This window comes from Anopheles moucheti, chromosome 3 (genome assembly GCF_943734755.1).
Source record: "Anopheles moucheti chromosome 3, idAnoMoucSN_F20_07, whole genome shotgun sequence".
In the NCBI taxonomy this organism is placed as follows: domain Eukaryota; kingdom Metazoa; phylum Arthropoda; class Insecta; order Diptera; family Culicidae; genus Anopheles; species Anopheles moucheti.
Window position 1 is genome coordinate 63,770,043 of NC_069141.1, and position 24,883 is coordinate 63,794,925.

General features: G+C 48.6%; 1 protein-coding gene across 1 annotated transcript; it reads right to left on the reverse strand.

The window, feature by feature from the left end:
• Positions 1-126: 126 nt before the first annotated feature.
• Positions 127-23,213, reverse strand: LOC128304348 (PHD finger protein rhinoceros). Its single transcript, XM_053041527.1, has 6 exons — positions 23,099-23,213; positions 13,697-14,838; positions 13,429-13,623; positions 13,120-13,336; positions 12,827-13,016; positions 127-12,700 (listed from the first exon to the last, which is right to left on the reverse strand). The coding sequence occupies exons 2-6, from the start codon at positions 13,987-13,989 to the stop codon at positions 696-698; spliced, it is 12,900 nt and encodes a 4,299-aa protein (XP_052897487.1). The 5' UTR covers positions 13,990-14,838; positions 23,099-23,213; the 3' UTR covers positions 127-695.
• Positions 23,214-24,883: the final 1,670 nt, after the last annotated feature.

Here is a 24,883-nt window from a genome sequence, read left to right on the forward strand (position 1 = left end):
TCGATTTAAGGACATTCGGTGTACAGCTAAACGACAGCAAACAACACAACGAACTGCTTGTACTATACACATAACAACGTAACGTCGAAACACCCATCCAGACACGAGAGAGCGTAGCGATAAAAAAATCCATTCCAATTGCAATATAAAAAGCCGAAGCTTACCAAAAAAAAATCCTTAACAAAGGTACAAACATTTACTAAAATAAAACCCCTTAACTATAATGACTTTTGCATGATCACAAGGACATTGGTGCGGTGCATAAAATATAATACTCTTTCCGCAGTGCGTTTAAAGCCAATCTGTTGCCTAAATTTTGACTAATCTGATCCACTGTGTACAATTACATTAAATAAAAACGATTTACATAAAATCATCACTATTGTGTACAAACAAAAAAGGAAACATTTTGTCGTACGGCTTTTTGTATAAAATTCAAAAAAATAAACATTATCTCAAGGATATAAAGCTTTCAAAAATAAAGGGGCTTCGTATTGCATATGATAACAGAGCATCCCAGATAATAAGGAGAACTTATCACATCCCGGACAGGAAAGCTAAAACAGTATAGCATTCCGTAACATCCAAACTAGAAAGGCAACCAGCGCGTAGTGGAAACCAGTGCACCGCTCTGAGTGAACAGACCAGACAGCAGGTCACAACTACGATTAAGCTACCCTCTAAAGCATGTACTGTCATCGCACCTCACAGTCCTTTTTCGTAGCGTTGTTAGTGGCCGTGTTTGTTTGCTGCGCATTGCTGACACTATTGTTATTATTACTGCTAGTGCTGCCAGTGCTATTGGACGTTGCTAACGACGTTGGCTGCAGCCCTATCTGCTGTTGATGGTTATGTTGCTGTTGTGATTGCTGCTGCTGCTGCTGCTGAAGCTGTTGTTGCAGTTGTTGTTGCTGGGATGGTGGTGGTGGTACCATGCCTAATGGTAGCATTGAAGATTGATTCAAGGACAACGATACCTGTTGCTGCTGCTGCTGCTGATGGTGATGCGTGGCCGTGGAACCGAAGAGCCCTGCGGTGGACGACGTGCTGAAGGTAGTGTTGGTACTCGCTGCAAAGTCGAGCAAGTTCTTGAACGACATCGAGGTGTTGCTGATGGTAGTATTGCTCGTATTGCCCATCGAAGACATACCGTACATAGAAGCAAAACCGCCACCACCGATCTGGTTGCTGCTTTGCTGCTGTGCCGGTACACTTGATGCAGTTGCTGCTGCCGCTGCCACCGCTACAGCACCCATGGCCCGGTCGAACGCGTTCGGAGAACTCGCAGCCAGGTTGGCGGCTGTAAGCAACCGTTCGATCATGTTCTTACTCGAAGTTGCTGCCGCTACTTCCGCTGCTGAGGTTGAAAGGTCCATCGATCCGGGCGCATCGCCTGGAGGTCGCCATTCCGTACTTTGCTGCATCGTGGGCCTTTCTGCGCTAGCGTCCATTGCAGATGGAGATGCATTGGTCAACGAATGCCCGGGTACAGGGTTCGATTTTTCAACCAAATCCGTACCACCTTGTGCGGCACTTTGCTTCGATGACATCACATACCCACCGCCGGCGGAACTTCGTGCCAGTTTTAGACGAATCGGAGTTATAAGCGGTTTTTCCGCAGGCGCAGCTTGCGCCGCCGCCGTTCGATGATCCATCTCGGGCGAGGGTTGTAATGATTGTCCCTGGCTGTTGGTGTTGTGTATCGCCGCCAGATCGATCACGAGCGGATCCGTTTCGGGCGAAGAGCTGCATCCACTACTACGGGTCGCTGCTCGTTCCTCGTTAACAGGCGTCTTCTGAGGTGAGGCAACCGGGCCACCACCACTACCAGTGCTGGCTGTCTGCGACTGAGGCGACGGCACGTGCGAATCTTCGGACTGTACTGGTTTCTTCACACCCAGACGAATCACAATCCTTGGTGGTTGTTGTTGCGTCTGTTCGTCTCCACCCACCGTCACGGCCGCATTGGAGATGATCTCAACCTTTTTCTTTTCGCCCTTGTCGCGCTTGTGTTTTTTCTCCTTTTTGCGCTTCTTGTGCTCACTGCCGCTGCGATCACGGTCCCGATCCTTATCCTTATGCTTGTGCTTCTTCGCCTTCGGTTCGTCGTCGCCACTGTCAGCTCCCAACGTATCGTCATCCGCTGCCCCGCCTGGTCCGTCGTCCTCGAAGCTAATGTTTTCCGCGTACATCATGTACTCGCGCTTCAGATCCTCCAGACTCGGGGGTGGTACACTGCATGCTAACCGTTTCTTCGGCGGCCGCAAGCTAGTGCTAGTGCTTGGACCAGCATTCATCGATGCCATACCGTACGGGCCACCATCCACGATTCCCGCACCACCCAACTTGATCTTGAGCTTCGGAGCTTGCTGTGGTGTTTGCTGACTCACCGCGGTTACCGTAGCCGTGGTGTTTGCATTCGATCGATTATTTCGCGATCGCCGTTTTCCGCCAACACCGCCACCCACACCGCCGGCGCCAACTACTCCAATGCCACCGCCCATGCCAACGCCGCTGACATCGTCCATCGACAGATTCATGGCCGATCCGTTTGCTCCAACACCGCTCGGGACACCTCCCACGGCTGCCCCCACAGAACCACCCACGCTGCGTCTTCGCTCGGCCAACATTAGCTCGTGATGCTCGGCGGTTTGTGGTACCGAGGCCAGCTGACGCAACTCACGCGACATGTTCGACGACAGTTTCTTCCGATGGATTCCACCGTACTCCTTGTAGTCGTCCTTCGTCGGCATCGTGCCAAGCGATTCCACAGCTTTGGGAAAACCAACCGTAGTGCGTCCAGCACCACCCAGTGCCATTCCTTGCGCATGGTGATGGTGGTGATGGTGCAGATGATGATGGTCCGCCGATTGCAACACCGCCTGCGGATCATCCTGATTCATGTCCTGATTCCAGTACTGTCGCAGCAGTTCCTTCTTACGCATACGCCGTAGGTTAGACGATCCAGCCGCACCACCGGCCACGTTAGCGGCAACACCTCCCACCACACCGACGCCACCGGCACCGATGCCAACGTTACCGCCAGCACCCATTTGGACGCCCATCGAAGACGCCATACCGATCGATTGCTGCAGCTGCGATACGACTGCAGATGCAGCGGACGATCCAGCACCGCCGGCTCCACCACCGTACGCACCACTGCTATCCAACTGCGCCAGCGGGCCCTTGATCTTCAGCTTCATGATGTTACGCGAGTCTGCCAGCGAGGACATCTTGTGATGTTGCTGTACGTTCGATACAATCGGCAACAAACTGTCCGAATCGTTCGTCTCCTCGTGCGGCTGCTCGAGCATCGGATCTTCCGTCAGCATGGTCGCTGGTAGAGCAGTAGCCGCAGAAGGTGGCGTAATTGAAGGCACAAACGGCACACCGGTTGGCATCGATCCAGTCTTTTGTGCGTGACTCGCTGCGTTCGAATCAGAAGTGATGCTGCTGCTACTATTGCTGTTGCTATTCGCGGTAGCCGTAACAGCGGCCAAAAGCGACGACGAACTGGTGCTGGTGTTCGTTTGAACGGTCGTTTGAGCAAGGGATGCAGCTGCCGCGGCTGCCGATCTGTTACTAACCGAATCAGCCTTCAGAGCGGACTGCAGCTCATTCTCCATATCCTCATCGATGTCCGCTAACGTTTGATCAGCCGTTCCGCTGGCAAACACACCCAGAAGCTGGTTATTGTACGCGTCCGTATTGCTGGATGAGTCGAACCCGCTGTTGTACGTGCGCATATCAACCGGACCAGGCAACACGGCCATATCGGGTATAGAACTTGCAGCAACGCTGGTTGCCGTTGATCCGTACCCACTGTTCGCACTGCCTCCTGCCCCAGATCCAGCACCAGCTGCCGCCCCGCTGCCACTAGCGCCACGACTCGCTTTTGAATCCGGACCACCAGCTGCACCGCCAGCGCCTCCTTGTCCGCCCGAGCCAACATTCGTACCAGATGCATCCGCCGACCGACCATCGATCGAACGTCGACGATCCCGCATATCGCGCAGCTTCCCACACACGATCTCTTCGTCAAAGTCGAGATCGTACACCGTACCGATGATTTTGCTATGTATCGTACCAATTCCAAAGCTTCCAAAATCGGAACCCGGTCCCAGCTGACCGAGATGATAGCTCGAACCGTGCGATTGCTGCTGCCTGCTGTTGGCACCACCGCGTCCTCCAATACCGGCAGCACCAGCACTCGTAGCAATGCCGCTTGCCAGAGCGGCTGCCGCCGCCTCCCTGGCAGCTTGCGCCAGTCGGCCCGATCCTGGTGGTCTACCGCGACCTCGACCACGACCACGACCAGGTTTACCCGTTGTAGTCTCACCACCCTTGGGACCTTTCCCACTTGCACTGGACGAGAGTGAAGGCACCAAGCTACCGCCACCGATGGCTTTCTGCATTTCATACACCGCGGCAGACACGGCAGCCGCGGCCGTTTTAGGACTTTTGCCAGGACTTAGTGATTTCGTGCCTGCCATTAGGGACGGTGGAGACTTCAGCTGATGACCCAATGGGTGAACCATGCCGGCTAGTGCGCTCGATCCGTTACTGTCATTCATTAGCAACGGATGGTGATGATGGTGCGCCGTATGATGTTGTTGAAGATGGGGAGGCGGTGGAGGTTGTTGTTGCTGTTGTTGATTTTGGATGCGTGATGACGAACGTGACGATTTCGTGGGACTCTTCTTGGATGTGGTATGCCCCACACCAACCATCATGTCCATCCCACCAACGACATCGGGCTGGTGCCCTTGCATTTGATGGTTGTGTCGTTGCGGCGTGCGTCGATGCTGCGGCGTTCTTGGCGTGCTTCCACCACTACTCGTACCACCATTTCCGCCACTGTTGAGCATGTAACTATTCTGCTGCTCTGTCGGAGTTGGTTGGCGACTCTGCTGCTGCTGCTTATTGGGCGAAGCGGCCATGCCAGACAACGGCGAAGACATTTGATCCATCTGCTTCTGTTGCTGCTGTTGCGCTCCCGTAGCCTGACTGCGATGTGGTGACACCATTGCATCACCCAGGCCCATGCCGTGGTGTGTCATTGGGGGAACACCGGTACCAAGACCTGCGCCCGGACCATGGTGTTGATGCTGATGCGGCTTTCCTGCATTTGGTACGGTCGTCTGCGGTGGTGTCGGTTGCTGATAGCCCGTGTTGCCAAAGTTTGGTGGATATAGACCGGCGCCAGGAGAAGGAAACGGTACTGGAACACTTGCTGGTGGGAACAAAGAAACTGCTCCTGGGTAGTGCTGCTGCTGCTGCTGCTGCTGTTGCTGCTGCTGATGATGAGCGGAATGAGCATCTGTGGAGGAAAATCCATAAGGTTGTTGTTGTTGTTGCTGCATGGCGTTAACGCTGTTGGATGTAGTATTGCTGTTGTTAATGGATTGACCACCGCTCGGTTGTTGTTGATTAACCATCGACGGAGTGTTTTGTATGTCCATAAAGCTGTTCAGATCGTTCAGCTTACGGTGGCTGTTATTGGCCAACTGCTGTTGTTGCTGTTGCTTCTGCAACAGGAGATTTTCCTTCTCCTGCATCACGGCACACTCGTGTTGTTTCTTCTGCTGCTGATCCATTGAGCTCAGTCCGTCATTAGGTTGGTTCCAGGCACGTCTGCCAACTGGTTGCTGCGGAGATGGATGCTGTCGCTGCTGTTGCTGCTGCTGCTGCTGCTGCTGCATGTTATCGAACAGCATCAATGAGGTAGCTTCATTCTGGTTAGGAACCTTCATGCCCTGCATAAAGTCCAGTCCAGTGAGTGGATTGTGCATATGATGGTGCTGCTGTTGATGATGGTGATGGTGGTTTAGATCGTTGCTGCCTCCAAGCTGCTGCTGCATTGTCGGATGCAGATGATTCGTCATAGCACCGCCATCGAACAATCCGCCACCGGTTGCCGGTCCCGCCGTTCCGAGCGTCTTCTCGCTGTCCAGTGCACTGACATTGTTATTGTTGTTCGTCTGGTGGCTATTCAACATACGAGCCGCTTCCATGCAATTTTGGGCGAGCTGTGCCGTTGATACAGTATTGCCACCAAGCACGCTAGATGTAGCGGCAGCAGCCATTGACCCAACCGACGTAGGAAGGGGCGTATGGTGCAGCATGGACGGAGCCGTCGATGCAGGAGCCACAGATGATGGAGGCACCCAGCGCTCATCCGATGGTCTCGACGCAAGATGATCTAAATGATCCTCCTTCGCGCTCTTATTGCCGATCTGTGATTGTGATTGCTGGCCGATAGCTTGCAGTTGATTGGTTTGCGGTTGTTGTTGCGTTGGTTGTTGAACAGCTGGTTGCATGGTGCTGCCCGGCATCGACGCTGACAATTGATCCAAAGGACTTCGTACCGCACCAGTCGCCGATGCGTTGTGGAATTTGTTAAATGCACCATACTCTAGCTCGGGTTGCATCTTGTCCTTGGCGCTAAGAAGCGTATCGGTAACGCTTGATCCCAATGGATGTCCCGTTCCGTCCTGCTTCGGTCGCTCCGCTACAAAGTCTGCCACCAGTAACGGTGATTGCGTTGTTGCTGGTGTCACCTGCGCCGCCGTAACCACACCATCCAACATCATCATATCGTTGTCCTTCTTGTCTCCAATCGCACCGACGTCATTCATGTTCTTCATCGGTTCACTGCCGGACATGATAGGAGCAACGTTTGATGCGTTAGTGTTTATCATTCCGTGCGACTTTTTGTACTTTTGTCGTAGCTTCTCGACCAGATTCAGCGTTTCACGCTGCGTATCTTCCTTGCAATCCTCCATGAACGGGAAATTAAGCGATTGATTCAACTCGAATGTGTCGTCCGTCACAGAGCTATCCTGCGGTAACAACAGATCGAATATCGAGGGCGTACCACCGTCACTAGTGCCTATCAGCCCAGCTGCACCGGTGCCATCGTCCTTCGGAGCGTTATTGTTGCCGGTTGCTTGATTCGATGTACCAAATCCAGTTCCCTCGCATACGTTAGATGGTGTTTCTCCGACAAATGGTGTACTGCTGTTATTGTTTATCTGCATTGAAGCAGTGCCATCAAACGAAGGTACATTGCTAGATGGTGGGAGTGATGATGACTGATCGACAGGAACGATTTTCTTGCTCAGATCATCCTCTTTCACATCTGCCGATGATGACAAAGAATCCTTCAGCACCCCAACACCATCGATGAATGGTTTTGCCTCAAGCAGATTCTGTGTGGACACATCCTTCGCCTCAGTTTCCTGTTTCTGTTCCGCCACATTAGCCATTGCTGGTGGTTTTTGTTCAGCCTTCGCTTCGTTACTACCGTCTTCGATAACGACTACATCATCGTTGGAGCGCGAATCGTCCACCAATGAAATAATTTCCACGTTCTTCGCCTGACCAACCTTAACAGCGTCCTCCTCTCCTTTACCCACCGCACTATCCACAGAAGACGAAGTTTTACTGCCATCTTTTGTAGTAGCTGCGTGTAGCTTCTCCTTTGCCTTCCGGTGGTCTGCAGAATCTTCATCGGTAAGCAGCGATATTGCATCAGTCCCAGAAGCTACATTAGCTTTGTCATCAACTGCCGTTTGTGCTGATTTGGTCTCTGTTTCGTTCAGTTTAATCATCTCCTTTGCATCCGAAGCATTAGGCGAAGGACCGGTGGAAACAACTGGCTCAGCCGTCGTCTTTGGACTGCGACGCTTACGAGCTACTGGTGACTGTTGTTCCTCAACAATTGGACGCTTAAGGGCTACCGCATCTTCTAATGTTGTCTCATTTTCTGTAACTCCATCACTGGCTTCCGTGGCACTTGCTTTCTTCAGATCGCTACGCGAAATATCCTTCTCTTTGTCAATCTCCAGCGCCTCACTAGTCTTTCGACGGCCAGTGTTACGATTGCTTGGAACATCAGGTGAGACAAGGGATGACTTTCTTTGCTTCTCCTCTAAGTCACCAGCACCAACAAATACCGATTGCCGACGTCCACCACGCTTGAGGGGAGTTTCGTTGGCCGCATGTGTTGGCGGTTGATAGGAATTACGACGATTACCGATCGACTTCTCAGTCCCAACACCACCAGGAACATTACCAGCAGAAACGGAAGACTCATCATCATTGCTTTTAGCGGGCAACTGCTGCTTATCTTTACCACCACGGCCCGTTGTATCTTTGCTTTTTCCGCTATTGGCAGATGCTGATTTGCTGCTAGAAGTGGAATGTGGTTCCTTCGTACCTTCAACATCGACCTCGTCGGAGTTACTGGTAGTGGTAGTCGAAGGTTTTCTCCCACCGACTGCCGTGCCCTTTCGGTTGTTGCTAGGGCCTTGCGGAACTGGTGGCTTCTTGGGGCTAACCGAATCCTGCTGCTTAACCGAAGCGGCTGACACAGACTTCCTTCGATTGCGACCCGTTGCAGCCATGGCACTCGCTGCCGGCGTAGGAACGACCGGTGGTTCGTTCGCTTCGTCCTGACTGCTCTGGTTGCTGCTGCTCGAATCACTATCACTGTCGGACGAGGAACCGGACGAGGATGATGAAGAGGACGAACTCGACGACTCGGACACGGATCGTGCTGGACCCTTGTCAAGAAAGGGCAACACATCCTGCCGGGCCGTGCGTTGCGTTTGCTGTTGCTTTGCTTTCGCTGTGGGCGCTGCGGAGTTGTTACCAGCCTTGGTACGATTGCCTCCGCTAACTGTCGCCGATTTTTTGCTCGACGGATTTGTTGCCTCAACCTCATCCTCTTCCTCTTCTTCTTCGCTTTCCGATCCCGAACTGCTTGAACTAGAGCAGGACGATGAACTGCTGCCACCGGATGAGCTGGAACTATTGGAAGAGCTAGAACCAGCGGTGGCATTCGACTTACGCTCTTCTCTCGGTTTATTCGCCATTTTAGAACCAGCGCTTGGTTTAGACGGTGGCACTGGAGCCGTAACCATGGATACCTTCTCATCGGTAACAACAGCAGTTGTTTGGTCTGCACCGGACGGCTTCCCAAGACCGCTTTTGATGTGTTCTGCAGCCTTTTTAGCAGCTTGGCGCTGTGGTACATATGCAAAGATCTCGAGTTGTGTATCTCGCTTCTGTTTCTGGTCTTTCGACAGCTTCGGCTTCTCCACTATCGCTTTGTCCGAAATTACGGGTACAGGAGACGAATCATCGATAAGGCGTTCTTTCGCCCGTTGCTGATCTTTGTTTGACGTCGACCGAACTGCTGAGCCGGTAGTTCCGCTTGGCGGCTTATCGGCCACCGTAGGCCGTTCTTTGGATTTAGTACGTGCGGCGGCAGTGGACGACAGCTTTGCATCCACTTTCGATGATACACTCTCGACCGAATCTTTCTGCTTGTTGCCTTTCGTAACATTCGACGCAGTGGAACGCTTTGTCGTTTTCCCACTAGCACTTGTAGCAGGAACTTTCGATTCCGTCTCCTTTCGATTACGATTGCTACCAACAACAACGCTACTACTAGTATTGCTTGCGATGGAAGATTTTTGCTGATTGTTTCCGTTACTGCTGTTCGTTCCAGATTCCGGTAGCGCTAGGTCAGCTTCAATATCAAGCTTGGTGCTGCTACTGCTGCCCGTACTGATGCCACTACTTGTGCTACCTGCCGAAACACTCCCAATACTGTTACCTTCACTACTGCTGTTGCTGGTACTACTACTGCTACTGTTACTGTTACCAGCTTCACGATCCAACTGTGGTTGCTGCTTTCTACTCGCAACCCCGGCGCTTATGAGGGCCCCACTTGCAGATGTCGAGGTGGAGGTGTTCGAGTTACCAACACCGGCTATGGAAGTCGACGTGGACAAGCCGGCAGACCCAGAACTGATTACCGCAGCACCACCTACAGTGCCGCTGCTAGTTTTCATCATGTTTTCTGCCGCCTTCTTAGCTGCTTCGCGCTGCGGCACAACCATGAAATCGGCCAAAAATTCCATCTTTTTCGAAGACATCCCCAACGCAGCGGCACTGTTGTTAGTCGACGAAGCCGATTTACTAGAATTGTTCGTCGTGCAGGCGGAGCTTGCACTACTAACATCTGTATGTTTATCCGCTATCTGTTGAGCTTGCTTTTTCTTCGTGCTTGCGGTATGACCTTCTTTGGTGCTGCTGTTGCCCGCTCTATTCGATCCTGCTGCCTTGCTAGATGGGGCCAGCAGCGAATGGTCAGCTGAACTCGTCCCAGTTCGCTTGGAACTCGATGTTTGATGTACGTCGGGATGAATGGATGCAGCATTTTGTGCAGATGTTGCCAATTTCGTTGATGACACCTTCGCGCCAGGAAGTGCAGAGGTTGGCGTAGCCACAGGCAATGCCATAGTTGTAACACCTGGCAATGTTGCGGAGGAACTTGCGTTAGCAGCAGCGCTCGATCGACCCGTTTTCGTAGGAGATTTCTGTTTCAATCTATCTGCCTCCTGCTGCAGATTAAATTCCTTCATAGCCGCCTTAGTACGGAATGGGTGCTGTTGTGAATCACTAGCAGTGTGATCCGTCTTATCCCTGTCCGTGCTATCGCTATCCGAATAGATGTCTGGAATTTTCTTTCCCCGAGCGTTCGTCCCGTTTCCACCAATCGCATTGCTCGCACTAGTAGTAGTACCAGTTCGGCCAACGGTGCCTCCGCTTCCGGGTCGTATGTGCATTAGCTCGTCACTATCATTCGAATCGTCATCATCGGTTGAATGCATCGCACGTCGATCGTCAGCCAGTTCGCGCTCCATTTGTCGAAGCGATTGATTGCGGAAGTCCTTCTTAGCTCCACCGGCTGTTGTTCGACCACTAGCAGCGGCAGACAATTTTTCAACAGCACCACCCCGTGCAGCTTTAGATGAAGCATTCCGTTCACTGGAAGCTACTGGTCGTAACCGTGACTCGGGCACCTCTTCGTCGCTAGAACTGTCGTCAATGCTTCTTATGCTCGATTTTTCAGCCGACGAAGTAATCGCTCCTGCGGTACCAATGACAGTGGACGCTGCTTTCCGCCGCTTCCGTTCTACGACCTTCGTTTGACGGGGTTTCTTCTTGGTGTTCGTTTTGTCCACTCCCACAGTGTCGTCATCGTCGTTCTCCATGTCAGAAGCCGAACTGTTGCTCATGCTACGACGTCCAGTCGTTCCGTTGATGTATGGGGGCTGTTGCCGCTTGGCCGTGAGTTGGTTTTTGGTTCGATGATTGCCACCAACTCCTGCTGGCTGCTGTTGTCGCACACCGTTTACATCGCCGGACAGCTTTTTGGCTGACATGTCATGGCTCAGTTGATCCTTTTTGCTGACCACCTTTGACGTTTGCTTGTTGGCTGCTGCTGCACTACTGCTGCTGCTACTGCTGCTACTGCTGCTGCTGCTGGAGCTACCGCTACTGCTGCTGCTGCTACTACTGCTATAGCTGCCACTACTACTACTGCTACTGCTGCCGCTACCCGCACTGCCATTATGACCAACGGTTGCACTAGCACCTGCGACCGACGCCACCGTCGGTTTCTTCCCACTGGCACTGGTCGCATCTTTGCTGTCGCTGCTAATCTCGCTATTGCTACTATTTACAACAGAAGTGATGCACTCCACGATTTCGTCCAGAGTCGGTATTGTACTACTAACGGAATTACACGAGTAAAGTCTATCATATATCGTAGTGCCATGGTTCGCATGCAGGATCGCGTTGAGTACCGCGGGATCGACCTGGGCCAAGCCGTTTCCACCGCTGTTACTTCGCTGATGGTCCGTTTCTTCATCAAATTCACCATTCTGGTACCCCGTGATAACCGCCACCTGCTTGTTGAACGTTTGTTCGCGCATCCGAAAGAACGAGCGGCTCAGCTTCTCCCGCCTGCTAACCATGTAACAGAGATTACGCACCCGCTCCAAATCTTGCCGCAAGTGGACGAATGTTTTCATCTTCTCGATCTCCGCCTGCTCCTGGTTTTGTGCGTTCGGATCCACCTCGTCCGTTTTGGGCGGCAGCAACGGTCTATTATGGCTCGCCTTTCGCTTCAGTATCCAATAGTTGTAGATATGGTAGATACCTTCCTGGTCCACATCCAGCAGATGACAGCTGATATCCTTCACGCTCACGTGCTTGTCGAACTCGGCTTCGATCTCCTGCTGCCTAGCCGCGCGCGCCAGATTCCTTTCCTCCGACGTCATGTCTTTCCGCTTCCGTCGCTTCATATCCCCCCCGGAGGTGCTGGTCACTGTGTTTGTTCCTGGCCCTGTGTTGCCCGCCTCGTCATCACTCCCGCCCGATGCCGTTGCTCCCGCGCCGCCGGTATTGTTCTTAGTGTTGTTCCTGCTATTATCACGTTTGCCCTTATTCTCTCCGTGCTTCTGACAGTACGATCGCAGCTTCACGCCATCCTCCGCATTTTCATCCTCGATTATGGCGCGCATTTCAAGACCGTGCTGAAACGCGCATGTTACGTGATATGCTGTTTTACACGTCTTCACCGAACACTGAATGCAGGCACCGACACGCTCTCGGCACAGGGCACAGACGAGCGCCCAACGGCTGGAGGGGATGTTGGAGATCTTTGTGATCGGTTCCATTCGATCGACCGACCCGATGCTCACTTCTGGTATCCAGAGGGCACACGAAACATGTGCCCACTTATGCCCGGAACGTGTTGATTTCATCGCACCGCCCATGTTTGGACACAGTACACACTTCGGCTTTTGACCCATCGAGCATGTCCTACATAACCATTGACCTGGACAAAAACAAGCAAAAATAATGCATTATGCGGTTATTTAACGGTTTAGTGTTTTTGGCACATTGTTTAACGGACACAACAAATCATAAACACGTGTATTGCATTCTCGTTACCCTTACTTACCAGATGGTATATTCGTTATTCCATAACACGCTTGGTGTACGCAAATATTGCAGTTATCACAGAACACCATTTCATTCGCTTCCTCTGAGTCTGGCGAGCGGCATACGTCGCAAATGACATTCTCGTCGTACTCAATTCCGAGCCCTTCCTCAGTTTTCATTATTGCCTGGATCTTATCCAAACAGCGTCCCTAAAGCCATCCGAAGAAAAGGATGAGACAAAGGCATATTCAGGAACATATTCGTTAGTACAGGCGATAACTAATAAACGCAAACCATCAGCTACTGATGTACCTCAAGTTCTTCTACAACGCGCTCGAACTGCTCGTCGGTCACCGGCACCAACCCCGCCAAGTTGCGTTCCCCATTCAGCACCTTCAGCCAGGCCGAATCGAACTGGTCCAGATCGTAGTAGCACACGTTCTCCGCGATTGCGGGCGTATTGGAGAGATAGTGCTGGTCATGGGTAAAGTTTTCATCCTTCGTTATCCGAATGTATTTATTTTTCGGTCTAGAAAAAGTAAATTTAAAATACGGAATAAGTGAAAAAGGTTACGAGACAGCCAACGCACGAAATCTTTTTTTTTGGACACCGATACTTACAACTTGAAATCATGCCGCTTCTTGAAATAACTTTCTTGGAGCGTCGCAACGGACGGTTCCGGCAGCGAATCGGGATTCACGGGCACCTGCACACCTCGTTCCCATTCCTGCTTCCATTGGTCGGCTATAACCCAGTACTCGTCCGCCGCTAGTGGTTCCGAGTCGGGCAACTTCATGGCACTGATAAGGTCCTTCCTGGAAACCGAGGAAAAGAAAGCTCTGTCAATAAACGTGTTCGTGTTGCATACGTCCCACATTCGCATCTTACCTAAACAGTTCTGCTGGTGCCTCGGGCGCGGTACGGTTGTAAATACTGGACATTTTGCAGTCAATTACGGAACGAGGTTGCCAATTTTTCGTCGGTGTCGTCGGGGCTCCTCCTCCTCCTCCTAAACCGCTCGAGCCAACACTCGAGCTTGCGGGACCACCGTTCGATGCGGGTGAGTCCTTTTCGTCCTCTATGCAGGACGACCAGACCGGAGGCCGCCCTTTGCGTTTCTTGATCGGTGGCGGCCCATCGTTCTCGCCCCGGTTGGTGCGCTTCTGACTCTTTTGAGACATTGTTCGCTTGGGGTGGGGTAATTTCGATTTGCCAGTGCCCACGATTAGCGCAAAGTTGCGCGATCGGTTTTGCGGTGTCCCGTTGCGCTTACATACAAGTGCAAACAATGGTATCGTATGGGTGCACTAACGTCAACACGACCATCACCATCACCACCACGACCACTTGCACTGCGCCACTCGCACATATAGTAAGGTCAAAGGGACCCCAAAAGCAAAAGGACAAACGAATATAGTAAACCTCACACGGCACACACTCAATCGGTACGGCACTAGGTCCGGAACGCACCCACGCGCGCGTCCCCTGGTCAACAGCTGCCGTCACTCCAAGTCTATGGAACGTTGCAGTTATTGTGACAGCGAACCCGGCGCGTGCAAACAGAGAGATGTTAAGCGCTGTGTTGAAAGTGTTCTGAATCAAACTTTTAGTCGAATCGCTATATCTATATTGTTCTCTGTTTCGCTCTATGTATCTTTTTTTTTTGTTTTGCACGATATGTCCTGTTTTTTATAGAGCGTTCAGTAATTCTGCAAACGGTCGTAGTGGATATTACAACTGTTATCTTAAACCGTTCCCGGCGATTTCGATTATCTTCCTTCGTTTGGATACACTACTGGTTTAGCGTTTACACCGACACAGGTGTATGATTGTTTGACTCGGTTGCCGATGTTCTGTTTATGTTTATGCACATTGTTCTCCTTTCTCTCTCGCTTTCTGGGAAGGAACGCATCGTTTTTTTTTTATTTTGCACAGGCTGCTGGCTTCACGTTTCTCGGTGGCTCGATGTACGGTCATGTACACACGCACAAAACAGTCGCTCAATATTAGTTGGATGACGAAACCACGACCTAAAAAAATAAGAAAATTGTTTATTAATATATTGTTAATTACCTGATCGATATCATTTGAATTTGAAATAAAATCTCAGAGTGCAATAACATATTCCACATATGACAATAAACTGAAGCAAAGTGCAATTGTGTGTCTTTCGAAATTTCGAAACCACTTTTAAGCATTTTATCACCGCATTCCTGTACTATCAATATGAGATCAAACATGTGCGTATGGGCGTATGTGTGTGTATGTAAATGTTTATATCACATGTCAAAGGTAAAATACGCACTATCGCAGCTCATGAAAACACTAGCGAGTCTAGGCCTACTACAAATGATGTTCCTGTACTGCACGATTATCTCAATAATTAAACCATTTCTGCTGTAAACAGGCTTTTCTCTCTCAGGCGATTTTTAGGAGGGAAAACTGCTCGAGCACACCAGTTTTACACTCCTTTTATCATCGAATTTTCTTCCTTGCGCATTCACCCATTCCTCGGCTGGCCGGACACATGCGCAGCACCACCGCACAAATCGCTCCACCTTCAGCCAGCATTATCTTCATCGACAACACGGTTCCATGCAGAATATGACACTTCTGGTAATGGGACCGCTCTACCTGCTGGTATGGAATCCATCCATGTTCGAAGTGTCACAGAGAGTTCGTTGTTAAAATTCGACAACCCACACCACACGCACAAATGTTCTGTGTTTGCCAACGATAATCGTTTACTGATGAGATCGTTGTAAAACAGCGGGACTACTGTAATTCGGTGCAAGAACGTTGTCTAGACAACGAAGCGGAAGGAGATTTGTCAAGCACACCCAGCAGAATACTGCAAACAAAAAATAAAACGGCCGAGTGTCGGATGTTGCCCATTTAGTGATTGTCTTCCGTTCTCATTTCCTTCAGCATTAAGGGGTTAGGATGCTGAATATATAAAAGCAGGTCACTGCTCAGGTGTACCATTCTTGGGCGGAGGTAGGTAGTTTGAGATCAGGGTCTAAGTGTTGTTCCTTCTAGGGTGCTCTATTTGGGCCTTCTTCCTTTCAGCAGTCATACATCAATAAGGTTGCCGTGTTTGATGATACCGAGATGACGACATTTACTTCTCACAGCTCGACATCCCCCTCTTCACTCCCTGGTGCCCGTACTCTTCATAGTGCATGTTGTTTCGAGTGCTGCCCGTCCCCAAACATCCGGGAAAAAGGTTCTCATCTTATCCGTCCAACATCCGTGGACCACACGGTATCTCCCTCGGTGTAGCCATCAGAACGCAAGCACCACTAGGCACCAACACCACCAGAAAAAGGGAAAAGGTATTTCGCAGTCTTCGCTCAGAGCGGAAACCGGAAACGAAAGGGAATTTTTCCATCCAACCCCCTCATCGAACCACCCCCGCTATTGGGTAGATTCCCCGCGAATACCTTTCGACACCTCACGCTGTGACCCACACACGCACACACATACACACATCCATACACACGCAAACACAACATAACTTTCCTCTGCCCTCGTAGCACAAGGGTATCCTTTTGCCCAAAAGCCATCCACAAATGTCTGCTCACTTGTTTCTCTCCCATGTGTTGATAATTGACAACTTTTTTGCTCTCGTGTGCGGCACCTTGCGACACTACTACCACCAACGATCATCAACATCATCATTCGTGCGGTTTGCTCTTCACATTTCCATCCACTCCAATTTCCCTTTTGCTCATTTTGCCCTGTAGGAGGATCTGTGCGAAACAAACGTGATGAAGGAATTTTCATATACACAAACATGCGAAAGAGAGAGAGGGACACACAAAAACAAGCGAAAGAACGACACAGCAAATGTACATTGTTTTACTACGCTCTCGCTCTTTCTATCGTTCGCTCTGTTGTCCTACGCGTTCCTGCTTCCTCCCATCTATCGATCATTCTCAATACGAGAGAGAGAGAGAGAGATTGCAAACGCAACATGCAATCCCGTTTGATATCGTGTACTTTCTCTCTTGCTTGCGTCTACTATTCAGCCCTTTACTTAACAAATTCTCCAATTCCCATTCTTTCTCTCTCACTCTCTCTCTTTCTCTCTGATTGGCTTGCATTCTTGCTCCTCTCAGCTAGCCTGACAGGAGAAAAAAAAACAACCTCCCAAGACGAAAGATTCTTCTCCAATAAATGTTTGTACGCACATTTTTAAGCAATCGTAGGCTACTACATAGCTGCGTCCGGTTTTTTGGGACGGAGGAAAGAAAATGGGGCGGTGGGGGGGAGGGGGGTCTTGCTGTTTCCCAGTTGTTAACGGCGAATCGTTCTTTCCCCCTTTTTAATGCCACCCTTGCGCCACTCCTCTTTCTAACATCAACGAATTCCACTTTTATGTTATCGTGGTTTAGGGCTGCCTGCACAATGGGCATCCCATCAATGGGCACGAAGACATGCCCTGGACAGTTTGTCGAAAAGTGACCACCAAAAAGGGGTGGGAAGAATGGGATGGAGGGTGCGCGTTACAAGCGAATGTAAGCGCGCCTCTAACTGTTAAAAAATAATCAAACATAAAATACGCCATATGCGCGCACGATCGATCACAGACCAACCGAGGCAAAGTCCCGTTCGATTCCTGGGGCTGATAGGGCTAAGCGATGAGCTATATCAACCTGTGGGAAAACGAGCCAATCTTCATTTTATGGCAGATTGCTTCCTCTAGGCAGTGCCGGACACACTTCTTGGGTGGTAAATCCATGACAGAACCATATTTATATAAAACACTTAGGCTATTATGGATTGTTATAAGCTTTTGTGTCGGTTTTTAAAACAAATAATTTCTTATTTCAAATAGCTTAGCTAAAATACGACAATCATTTACATATGAATACGGAAATGCATCCAACCCACAGTCCTGCACAAGTTGCCATACGGCAAACTGTCCTCCGGAATGATTTATTTATCCTCCCATTCTTCTAGTAGAGTTGTTCATTCACCTTCCTAATTCCACATTTGTCGACTGTCCGTGACGTCGCCTTAGCCTTGGATTTCTTCCGCCCTACCGTCATCCTACCTCTTCCCAACCGCTCAATACACTAGAAACTGCGCTTTGCCTTTAACCATAGCGAGCAATCTTCGTCACGATCACGATCGCACCAAGAGCGACGGATCGGATCCGATTGAGCGGCATTTGCCAGTAGGGGTTGATCATGTTGGATCAGCGCATAGTTCGCTCCCGCTTTCCGGCAACAAACGCAACAACAACGTACCGCTCCCCTATGTGTGTTACGCTGGGGCCACTACCACACACACACTCACACACCATATTGTTCGCGGCACGCTTAAAGTACGTCAGAAAACGTCTCGATGCACTGTGCAGAGGACACCATTCAATCAGTGTTGGTGGTGAATGATTAGCGGTCTGTAAGTGTGTGAGTTGTGTGCGTGTTGGAGCACATACGCACCAACCAGCCCACACAATGATGGATGGGGTGAAGCGTTGCTTTGTTTTGTCGGACAGATTTGCGCGTTCTACGCGCCAAACCCCGTACGATCTACTTTGATCGCGGCGGCTCCACTTGAATGGGCGATAGAGATCGGGGAGGCGAGGTGTGGGGAGTAGGTCCATTCCATTTACCATCCCCGCTCGCTTTGCCGTTCTTGCCGTGCTCGACTAGTGCTGCAGCAAGAGCACTTGTTCTTCAATTCATGGTGCGCTATGTTACGTACGATTTAAAACTCAGATTCTACACGCGGCGGAGGAACTGTTCTCGTCGCCTGTTGGTGGTGGCGCTTTAGTAACTAATGATGCATCTGCGATGAAAACACACCCCGTAATGAGCATTCTCCGTGACCGAACAAAATTGAACATCAACATTTACTGATGGATGTGCCTAAGAAAGGCGGTCTAGAAATAGCTAAGTGTTCTAAGATGGCCAGATGCTTCAATCACGGCCTAAATAAGAAGGCAAATGCCGGCACGAATCTTTTAAGATATGCTCAATGAACAATGTTTTGGTGCAACGCACTAAGAATGATCAAATATCTTAATCCTTTTATACATAATTATGGTTCAACAATACCACAATTGAAAGGCCTTTAGATATAGGCTCCTTAAGTTTGATTTACTAATGTCAAAACGCTCCAAATCAATAGTATTATTTTTAGGCACTAGGAGGGGAAAATGTTTAGCAGGTTTTTGGCAATGTATGATCGATGCCATGATCGAATCATTAAATTCTTTCGTATTATTCGTACTGACTTTATTCACCCGTAGCCGGATAGTTAGCCGGATGATATACCTGCCGGATGAGATACCTGACATGATATCAAAGAATTAGAACATTATTTTCAGGTAGAGGTAGGTTGTCTCCGCAGCCTAAAACTTCAAAGCGATAGTATTGGCTAATACTTTCTATCACTAGCCGGATTTTAAGCGATTTTCTGCTCTTAAAATCAGATTAAATGTTGTGGTTGCCCTATGCAAAACGTTTAAATTAATGTCTTGGGATTCAACACGACAACAAAACATATGATTCCGCAGATAACTACCTCGACATAAAGCTACTGAAATTCGAACCAAGCAAAATTCAAGAACGAATTTTCAGAATCCTATGTGTCTACAGTACCAGCAACAGTCGGGGCACAGATGGTCACAACATTTTCAACATTTGTCCTGCAAGTCATAACCACGTCCTCTTGCAACACACCCATGCTGCTTGGATGATATGCTGCACAGCACAGCTGCCTAAAATGGGATGTTGTTTTGCATACGCTTTCTCGGCTTGCTTTGATTGAGCCGAATAATCGGGGAACGCTTTGAAAAGTGCACACGCGAGCGCGAGCCATCTTTTCATGCACCTTGTGCAGAAAGGGTGTTTGTGGAATCACAATTCTCAACGTTTTTTCCTTCATCCCAGCGATGCGGTCTGTGTGTGGATTGTAGATTGTGTGGTGTGTGCTGCGTTAGTATGCACACGCGTCGCACCACCTCGCGCGGCTATGTACACAGGACGGATGCTTGCGCGCCCGTAAACGTGTGCGTGTGTTGATGGGGTGGCCCGCGAATGATGACTCTGTGTGAAGAACCGACCTCGCGTGTCGTCTTGCTGTTCCTCCCTCCCTTCCTTCCCCATCCATTGCCTCACACACACTCTCCGCGTTAAAACCCATTCCACATTTCAACCGGATGATCGAGAACGGGTGTAAGGAAGAGAAATCGTAAATGAAAACCAAGCTCGGTGTATCCTCTCACTCTCGCCCCGCTTGCTGTATCTCTTTTTCTCTAGCACATGTGATTTTTATTTGTGGATGCAGAAAGGCTCTCTCGTCTAACTCGCGGGAAATCTGTTTGTTGCGAGTACTGTACTTGAATGTCTAAGATGCATATAGGATCTTTACATTTCAGATCGAAGAAAGTGTTTTTGCATGTTTGTACGAAACAAGAAAATACGGCCACGTAAGGATGGTAGCATTCTTCTAACATAATGCGCTCATCACGCAAGAGATGTAATGGAAAGGTTTATTGTTTTTGTATAACGCTCAGTTGCTATGTGTGGTAGGACAGCCAAGGAGAACACACAAGAAGCTGCAGAATACAACAGGGAAGAGAACACACGAACGAACGATGACCATCAACAGAAACAACAGCAGCATCAAGCGGAGACAGTCAGCATCATCATTATCATCGTCACAATTTATCCACCAACTTCTACACTCCGCATATTCCCACATCCCGCGTAGCAACAGCACTTCACACACTCACTCAAGCGAGAGAGAACGTACGAACGAATCTCGCTCTCTCCATGATTCTCCCGCAGCACAAGATTCGAATAGTGTTGCCCTCGGCCAAGAATAATTCCGTTTTATAATATTCACGCACCTTCTTGGAACCTTGCGCTTCGTATTACAGGCATATTATTATCAAACTCTTCTACCGATATCAACGCACACGGCCAAACGTACACACACACACGCAACTATCTATGCCTCTGCTTTCCGCACAGCATCACAACTTTTGCATACTTTCATTCCCGTGGTAAACACACCCACCGCTTACAATTTGTTTCCGACACACATTCGACATCATCATACAAAACAACCAAATTTCAACAATCGATGATTGCATATTTTTCATTGATTGAATGATTTCATGTAAATGAATACTTTTCGCTGAAATTTTACACGTACACACACACACATGCACGCCACCGTTGGCTGTGTTATTTTTCCTTTCGTGCGTGTATCTCTTTCATTCGCGCTTGTCGCGCGGACTCATTCATTTCACTTGCTCACACGTCTCCTACAGGCGCGTATATCGCATCCCTTTTCTACTCGAATGAGTGACTCTTTGTCACACATTCACTGCTCAGGTGTGTGCACGCGCGCGCGCGCGATACTGTACACACGCTTCTCCCATTTACACCAATCCACACGCACTCACACACACACACACGCTCGCCCCGTGCAGGAGGAGCACATGCACGCACACACTCACGCTGCCCTGCTTCCTGCATCTTCTCATAGAAGGCGCTGCTATTATTCGTTCGCGCTCTCTCGCTTATCCAGAGCGACGCATTAATCACAATCAAATCGGATACTTCACTCTTTCCCTTTTGTTCGCTCGCTCTTCCTCGCTCTCGCTTCCAATACTCCCTCGGTCAAGACTGTTCGTCTTCATCGAATACCAATTCCCACATCATTTGCCCGACTTTTCCACGACACTAGACACACCACCCTTGCAAGCACTTTCTTCATCTACCGCCCTTTTTTTCTTTGACAACCTCTCTCTTAGCACAACCGACAAGACACAAGATGAGGATGGTTAGCGTTTTTTGTCCTCATCTCACACACAATTTTCTCTTGCTTCTTCCTGTGCTGGTGCGACAGGAATAGAGTAGTGGACGTACAGTACACTTCTGACTGCGAGAGATGGCAAAAGAAGACGTAGTAGCAACCAATGGGGCTAAACATTTTAATCATTTGTGCATGCCACCATCATTGCAGAGATGCATTTTTTCAAACGATCCTTCCTTTTGAAAATGATTTTTGTACTTTTGACAGTTGCAGAGAAATGGAGCGCCCATTTAGCACTTTTGTTGACGCACTTTTTTTAGCACCGTTCATTGTTTCGTGTTTATTCCCCGTTTGTTTCGTTTGCTGCTGCTATTGTTGTTGGTTGATCATCGGACGAAGGAAGATGGCTCAACACCCGCGCACACACACCCGCAAATATCATTGACATACCCTCCCCTTCCCTCCTTCCTTTTCAACCTTTTTTCTTCTCAACCAATTCAACAATCGCGCAACCACACACGCACACAGATGCACACTCGCGCACACGGACCGTCATCATGTCGTCATTAGAGATGTTTACTATTAATGCCTTTTTCGCCCTACAACTTTTCTTATATGATTCCTGTAACGATGATTCAACTATATTGTCCTCAATATTTCACGCAGATAGCAAAATTTCACCCGAAATATTTTGTTTTCACAAGTCGCACTCGGAAATCTTTTTTTACCAATCGCTTTTAACTCCGCAGAAATTGATCGCACACACACACAAACACACACCACTCAGGCTCAGGCATAATGACAAACGCAGGAAGCATGGGAGTGCGAAAGGGAGAGAGACAGAGAGCGCGCGTGAACGATGTGGAGAGAATTCACTAGGGATGATGATACTACTACTCTTTCCTCCTGGGTCATGAATGTGGCAGTAGAAAAATCCCAACGATGGTACAGGAAAATTTTTTGCACAGATCTTTAAATCATTATTTTCTTCTTCGAGTTGCATCTACACAACAACAGTAGGGCTGTCGGCCATTTCCGAATGCACCGCGCTACCATGTAAACTTCACCTGACCCATCGAATGCTCTCTGTTGCTGATGATGGTATTGTTGTTGGTGTGCACAGAGGAAGGCCAGGCTGCGGTGTTGACGAGGCGATGATCATGAAAGGGGGTGTCCGAAAACCGTACGAATACGCATACAAATTTTCAGTCGCGCAACAGAATGCACCTTAATGCATTTGATAATTTACTTTACATTTACATCCGTTTCGCCTTTCGGCAATGAAGAAAGGGTTTGCACTTATACCACTACCATCATCAACCATTTCCATCATCAACATCATCATCTGTCCTCCAATACTGTGGTGTGGCTCCGTCGTAAAAGAGTAAACAACAAATTGTGACTGACCCGCCATTGTTTTCACTAAATTGCACTCCCCACACTTTAGATGCGGTGTTGCATCCAACGCCCATCAGTACCCAACGCACTGGCACACCTTTTCGTACCTACCATTTGCGATTCGGTGCGATTTAAACGCGTTTTATTCGGAAAAATTTACACGGCCACAGACACAGCCGCCATTATAATTTTCCATTCTTTTTTTTTCTTCGAAGCGCCAACTGTCAAGGAAAACCAGTGTTGCCAAGTAGGGGCAACTTTCGGGGGCAGAAAACTTCAAACTCTGCGTTTGTCTGTCTGCCAAACGTTTTGACAGTTGGCATACAATTCAACTTTGCTTTGTTTACTTCCAAGGATATTTCAATAATTCTCATTTTACTGAATTTCTGTACAATTGTTTGAAATTCATTTGTCTTATATATTATCATAATCACATGATAAGGGCTTATTTAAAAGCTCCTAAGTTCAGTTGACTAGTAACAGTTACTAGCATTGTTGTCTATTTCATTGTCTTGTGTTACAGAAAGATATTCGGAGTTTAAATTAAACAATCAATTTTAGTGTATAGATGTATACTAATCGATATTTCCAAAATAATACAAACGAGATGGAAATGAGTTGAGAAACTATAAAAGATATAAAAGATGCTTGACGGATGCAAAGTATATGTGAGACACTGCACTAACGATTGGTAAGCATCGCAATGCTAGTGAATTTCATTGTTAAAATAACATTGAAACATGACTAAGTATCAATTCGAACATTAAGACCGTTGGCATTAGCGAATTGATCATTATCAATTTTACGATACAGAAATAGATATGCGGAGCAATGAATTTTACACTGCAATGAAACACTTTAACAGATAGCTTTCCAATATGCTGTTGAAAAGCGGATATTATCACACCTTATTCCCATCTTTTATACGTACCTATGTAGATAAACCATTCACATGGATAGTGTGTATTGCAGTTCATGTATTGCTCTCAGTTAATGGAGTGTCTTTGTGCAATGATTTGTTCCCACATCCATTAGCTATAATCCTTAATAGTTTAGTTGTAATCGCCAGATCAATACTATTTGACTGCTTATAGTTCACGATATCACATCAGCAACCATGTACGTACTCAAGAGGTAATTTTCACTAAGTTATTCGTACGCTCACTGCAGGCCCCCAAAAATTCGCGGAACTATGCACAAACACTTTGTTTAGGAATAACCAAACTAATGAACGTATTTCATCACATGCTTTACCGTCAATCGGGCGGGCATGCAAGTAGTTTGGTGCCGGAAAGTGTCTTTTAACTGTTCTCTGTTGGTCATTGAGTGTGTTTTGTTTGCAATAGATTCCTTCTCTAAATAGAGACGAATGTAGTCGTAAGGCTCAAAGTCTCTATAAGCCGACTCAACAACAATTCCTTTTTTAAATCAATTGCCTCCTAGCGCGCTGCTTTTCTGCATTCTCTCATAGAAGGGCACAGTTTGTGGATGTCCATTATTTGGATATTCATGTATCGTAACGCACATTATAAGACACAAGAACGGCAACTGTGCTTCCAGGTTGTTCATGCATCGTTTTCTCCCGTCTACCCGACTCCAGAGCTGAAAAAACTCATTTTTGATAAATGCACCGTTCTCATTCGCGTACGCTAATAGTATAACTGCCTTATCCCCGGACTGCCACGCCAACCATATTTAAGACCTACAACAGACCATGCCTGCGTGCGTGTGGCATTTGGTTGTTTTCGTATCCTTCCGGGCCCAGTTCGAAAGGCTCACTGTTTTCATGTCTGATATAGCTCCATGGCTTTGTTGTGTGCATGGTGTTGCTGCTGATAACTACTGTGTGTTGGATAACGCTGCTTAATGTGGTTTGCAATGCTGTTGTTGCAATTC